At 44.8% G+C, this 6,076-nt stretch overlaps 1 protein-coding gene across 1 annotated transcript in view; it reads left to right on the top strand.

Moving 5' to 3' along the window:
- Positions 1-6,076, top strand: part of myo1b (myosin IB) — a 49,377-nt gene that overhangs the window by 7,195 nt on the left and 36,106 nt on the right. The window contains exons 2-3 of the mRNA XM_025063746.1: positions 526-672; positions 2,886-3,001. Coding sequence (XP_024919514.1) covers positions 544-672; positions 2,886-3,001 — 245 coding nt within the window. The 5' untranslated portion in view covers positions 526-543. The remainder of the gene's footprint in view (positions 1-525; positions 673-2,885; positions 3,002-6,076) is intronic.

The raw sequence follows: 6,076 nt of genomic DNA on the forward strand, positions 1-6,076 counted from the left end.
GGGGCATTCCTTTGATTTATAAGGAAGTCCTGAAACCGGAGCCAATTCCAGCTGAGCAGACAGTCAGAGGTTAAGAGCAAAGTTCCTCAGTTACATAATTGCCAATGGGATGTTCTCACATGCCAGTGGAAAGAACTGAACAGCCAATCAGAGGGCCCCGCTCCTACCCGGGAGTCAAACCACTGCTGTATAAACATGTCCGCCCATAAAGTTTGTTTGTATTAGCTAAGTTTAGGACAATTTATTTATGATTAAAACCTTTCTAAAGAAAGAAGAAATGGGAATTGAGGATGTTGATAACGTGATGTTGTCAATTAGCTGCTGATAGCTGCAACTAAACAGTGTGTACTGTATCTATTTTAATTTTAAAGCGTTCCCACACTTTAGTCATTTTCTCTCATCTTGTTGGGATGAACACAGCGACACGATGATAAACAGTAAAAAATATCTCCAGAAGTTCCTTCTGTTTCCAGACTGTGTTTCATCTCTCTCTCTCTCTCTCTCTCTACCTTTTGTTTCCTACAGTGGGGGGCACCTGCAGCCATGATGGAGGTGAAGACGTCCCTTCTAGACAACATGATCGGGGTGGGAGACATGGTCCTCCTGGAGCCCCTGTCTGAAGACTCGTTCCTGGACAACCTGAAGAACCGCTTTGACCACAATGAGATCTACGTAAGTTCACTGGTATACAGTATACACAACGGCCACGTGGGGTGACGAGGTGGGGGAAAGGGGCTGAGGATAGTCGTTAGAATAGTCGTTAAAATGAACATAGATGGAGATACAACTGAATTCTCTGTATGTTTTCCTCTGGACTAATCCAACCTTCCCACCACGTGTCCCCCTTCGTCCCACCACGTGTCCCCCTTCGTCCCACCACGTGTCCCCCTTCGTCCCACTCACATGTAATTGTCGTCCCACGTTTCATTGATTGGACCTGGCCACCGAGCTGCAGACTCACAGAGTAACGATGAAGATTCAGTTTTCACTCGTCTGAGTCCAGACCGTGGAAGAAGCCACAGCGACCGCTCGATCAATAAATTACAACACGGAGGAATGTAGATGATGATGCTTTCAAGTGAGGCAGGAAAAAACAAACTCCGACTCAAGAGGCCTGGGCGTCTGACTGCAGTTTAAATATTTGCATCAGACAATTGCTGCTGGTTTGAGTTCTGTGACACTCTACCATTACCCAGCTCCGCAGGCTGCACGGTCCAATAAATCTGCGCTACATGTGACATCGTATCTGGTAAACGGAGCCGAGGCCCCTCCCACAATCATGAACTGAAAAACAGGAGAATATTAGGATGGACTTTTTCAGTTCTGTTCACGTTCTTCCTCCTTCACACACTAAACACCGAGGCGCACACGTTCCCCACATCGCCTCTTTGTGGCGCTGTTGCAGTTGACCAGTGTGACCAGTGGGTGGCGTAGTGAAGCCATTACATCAGTTGACCAGTGTTTCTCATTAATTGCCTTGACCAGTGGGTGGCGTAGTGAAGCCATGTCAACATAGCATGGCCTCCTCACAGACAACAGAGTGCAGTACCATGTTTTCAACACTCATTCACCAGCTAACATTTAGAGGGGGCACTGTTTCACACATAGACCGTTCTCTTAAAAAGAATGAGGCTGTTTCACACATCATAGACCGTTCTCTTAAAAAGAATGAGGATAAGATGAGATTCTTTGGCCTCCACAAGGGGGCTCTAACAACAACTTCCCGCCGCCAGAGTCTCCTAAAATCTGGTGTGGATAAAAACAAGAACCAGTTACAAAGAACTAAACAACAAACGTGCAGCTAACGTTTCCTCTTAGCCTGTTGAATGCTAGCGCCTTTTAACTCAAATTGAATTGAAGGCCTGACACCCCCCCCCCCAGTTGAGAGTGTTTGATGGTGTGTGAGAATATTCAGTTTTATTTTCCTCCACCATCTGCAGTTGTTAGTCACTGGTTTTTGTTCCTCTTCTGGTCAGAACCGTCCCTCATTAACACTTAATGCTTTGTTTACATTGCTCACCCCTTGTACTCACCCCTTGTACTCACCCCTTGTACTCACCCCCTGTACTTGAAAAGGCCACATTCTGCCTCCAGTGTGCAATTGAACAAGAGGCCGTGGGAGGTTGTGGCGTTGCCACGGGGAAGGCCACACTCCACTCACAGCAGAGTGGGTTACGCAACGGCCATTACTGTGGAAAGCAGAGGAAAGAGACAGTTTCAGGTGGATGTTGGAAACTGCTCTCTGGGCTGTTTGGAACGTGGGCGGACGTTAAAGAGGATTTCTGGTTACATTCGTGTTAAAAAAAAAAAAGTACTGCAAGTCACAAGTACTTTTTATTTTTTCTGCACAGGATCTGAACCAGTGTTATGTAAACGGAGTGAAGCAGAGCAAAAATGTTGGATTCAAATATCGACCTGATCAGAAGACGGCGGCTAATTACAGCTGATTTTTGGTTTTATGTCAATATTGTTGAATATAATGTACAGTATATACTGCAGGGGTCACCAACTATATTTGTCGGAGGACGGAAATTATTCTGGACAGGCACCTTGGAGTCCAGACACTCAAATAAAATGAAATAAAAATGTAATTTTTTGTACAAAATTATTATTTGAAGTTTATTTTGGAATCCAGTTCAGGGCCAGATGGGGCCGTTTGGTGGGCCAAATTTGGCCTGCAGGCCAACAGTTTATTTTCCACTGCTTCACTGTATAAGGTGGACAACACTGACTTGTCTGAACATGACTCTACAGACCTGAAAATGGTGAAATTATTACAATTTCTGGGGGGGTATTTATGAGTATTTACCGTAGTACTTGTACTTGTTGGTACCATGTACCTTCAGCATACTTTTACAGGTTTTCCTTCTTCCTCTCCCCCGCAGACGTACATTGGCAGTGTGGTGATCTCCATGAACCCCTACAGGTCACTGCCCATCTACACGCCAGAGAAGGTGGAGGAGTATCGCAACAGAAACTTCTACGAACTTAGTCCACACATGTGAGTCTAACCCTAACCCTTTAGACATGACCATCACAAATACTGTTTACTTTATTGATCCCTGGGGTGGGGGGGGGTATCTACAAAGTACGATTAATATTTAGGAGATATTAAAAACGGTACTATTTGTGAGCATCGATGGTACCAGAGGTGAATGGAGGTTTTTTTTTGTGAAGCGCTTCATTCACTGATCCACTGAGTCAGAAATGTTACAGTCAGTGTGAATGTTCACAAACTAAAATATTGGACAGAATACATTTGAATACTGCAGCAGCATCCACGAGGTGAATACACAGAAAAGATTTTCCAAAAATATTGACCAGAGTCGTATTCATTTGAAAACATTAATAACCATCAACCCAGAAAAACAAATCTAAAGATTAAATTTGAATTTTGAAACATGTGAAGTTGAATCAGACGGCTGTAACACACAGAGCAGTGGTGGGTAAATATGATCAAGTTTCCCACAGAGAACTGAGTTCCTGCAGTGAAGTCTCTCTGACTGTGAGTTCTAACAACCTGGATCTACGTTCTGTGCTGCAAAGAAAGCAGGCGTTTATGTCATTCTCCTGCTCAGGGCTGATGGAAGAGTTTCATTTTCCTACTTTGTTTTTTGTTTTTTGTTTTTTTTAATCTATCTTGTTCTAACCCAGACCCAGACGTCTGTGTGTTTTCGTTGTTCTAAATGTGCCGTTCGTTCACGCTCATCTGTCTGTTAAGATACAGCATATTGCCAACCTCTGTAAGGATTATCAGTGTGGACTCAGGGACTGACCGGGGGTGGGGGCAGGGACGAGGTGGGGGGGGTGCAGCGCCCAAGGCTGAGATCAGGCTCTTGTGTTAAGAGTTTGCGTCCGCCATTCAGCATGGCGACACGCCATCTGTCCACGGGCAACATCAAGGAAGCGTTAGCTGCGAGGCTGCCAACAGAAAACAGAGACTGATGCTCGTCAATTAGCCGGCTCTGTCTCCAGGCTGTGGTGACAAAACCCCTGAGAGGCCCAGAGTGAAAGGCCAGAGTGCCCCGGTGTCAGAGCAGACAAACTCCCCGCAGACACAACACCACACGTCGGCTCGGCTTCACAGCCGGCTTCTAGAGCTGACACAGATTCAGGCTGTTTGGTTTTGGTTTTTGTTTTTTGTTTTTTGGTGATGTGGTGACAGACCTGCTCTTAAAATATGGGTCACAACTTCTAGCGCAGACACTGTGTTTTTCCATGTTTTAATTACGTTTGAGTTACGCTCTCGGACTCTGGAGGTTTGGTCAGGTTACAGGTCGGTGTCGTTGGGTCACGTCTTCTGTTCTATCACAGTCAAACAGTCCAGCGCTGCTCACCCCTGGCCTGATGTTGCCTGGTTTATTGTGATGATCCGTCATTCATGGTCTCACTGCCCAGAGGAAGTTACTGAGCTACAGGAACAGTATCCACTTCTGTTTCAGTTCCACAGCACCACTGGAAATCTGGGCTCGCGCCATCTTGTTGTTTTGCTTGTAGCAGAAAAGAAGTCTAAGAAAAAGTTTTAGTTGTAGCTGTGGCTAAATGCTTATATTACATAATGTCACATTAAAAGGGTTTAATCTGATGAATTGAGATCAGATAAAACTGTATCTTAAATACAGATCCACCACAAACATGTTGGACATTAAAATGGTGTTTTGATGGTAGCTCAGAGATATGAAAATGTTTTCCCACAGTCTGTATAAATAACCTGTGTGGAACCTGTTTTATTGGATGTACAGTCTGTGTCATCCTGCTAAATAAAGGACGGTTCGATAAAATGTTTTCACGTCCGATACCGACACCGCACCTCGGAGTATCTGGTGGTACCGATGTCGATCCGATACCTTGTTTTCTCCTCCAGAGGACCATGGTCAGAGAGTTGATCCAGGACTGACCCCTGGTCATCAGTGAAGACTTTGACTTACAGGTCAAAACGACAGATGAGGGTTTTTCCTTTGCTGCCACAACAGTTTCTTCTCACTCTCTCATGGAGTACGACCTCATTGATTATCAGCTCTGTAAAAGCCCTGCGTCCGACTCATTTGTTTGGCTTCCAGGCGATAAGTAAATAAATGCCTCCACTGTCTGAAATGTTCATCCTCTAAACATCGTCTTATCTCCAGGCTCCTGAGTCGAGAAGATTAAGCAGAGTTTAATGGGAGCGGCTCGTCCTAAGAAGCTGAAATGCCAGTCAAATGCAGTTTGTTTCTCATGGCAGAGAAACGATCTTAATCCTCAGGTCTGACCATCTGGACCACACTGACGGTCCGTCCAAATGTACTGGGTGGTTTTAAACACTTCAGCTTTGTCCTTAACTCATCTGGACATCGATACCTGGAATCTTATTGGTTAAAAAGAAAAATGTTTTTAATTGTTATTATTGTACACTCAAACAAAATGGCCGACCAAATGATGAGGAAATGACATAGTTCTGAGGCAGAATCTTCATTAAGATAAATCTCCCTCAAGGGATAAAATGGTAATGGTTTAAACTGGACCCAGGTCTGGACTGGACTCAGGTCTGGACTGGACTCAGGTCTGGACTGGACTCAGGTCTGGACTGGACTCAGGTCTGGACTGTAGAACGCTGAGGGCGGTCAGTAATGGGCGTTAATTTAGGGTCAGAGGAGTGGCTCCTCACCCAGCACTGGAACAGCAGCCAATCAGCAGCTCACACAACTGTGTGACATCGGTCAGACCACTTTCACTGATGCATTGTGGGAAATGATCTTCCCTCCTTGTTTAGGAGAACAAATAACAAACAAGCTGTAACTGCTGCGGCCCTTCACACCTCTGTGTGTGTGTGTGTGTGTGTCCACAGGACAAATGTACTGGAGTTTTTAGGATTTGTTTCTTTTTCTGCTGACGGTTGAAGTTTTTTTTTCCTCCTGAGTTTGGCTTTCGTTCCAGATGCTGCTGCTGTTGTTTTGCTCTGTTCATGAAGTTGACAATGAAATCATTGTCTTCCAGAACCTGTTGCCTTTAATTAATTGGTTGCGTAATTTTACTCCGTCTCTCTGTGTCTATTTATTCTGTCTTTGTTTTTCCCTCATTTGTCTTGATCAATTTACTC

The sequence above is a fragment of the Cynoglossus semilaevis genome, chromosome 16, assembly GCF_000523025.1.
Source record: "Cynoglossus semilaevis isolate Cse_v1.0 chromosome 16, Cse_v1.0, whole genome shotgun sequence".
NCBI lineage: Eukaryota > Metazoa > Chordata > Actinopteri > Pleuronectiformes > Cynoglossidae > Cynoglossus > Cynoglossus semilaevis.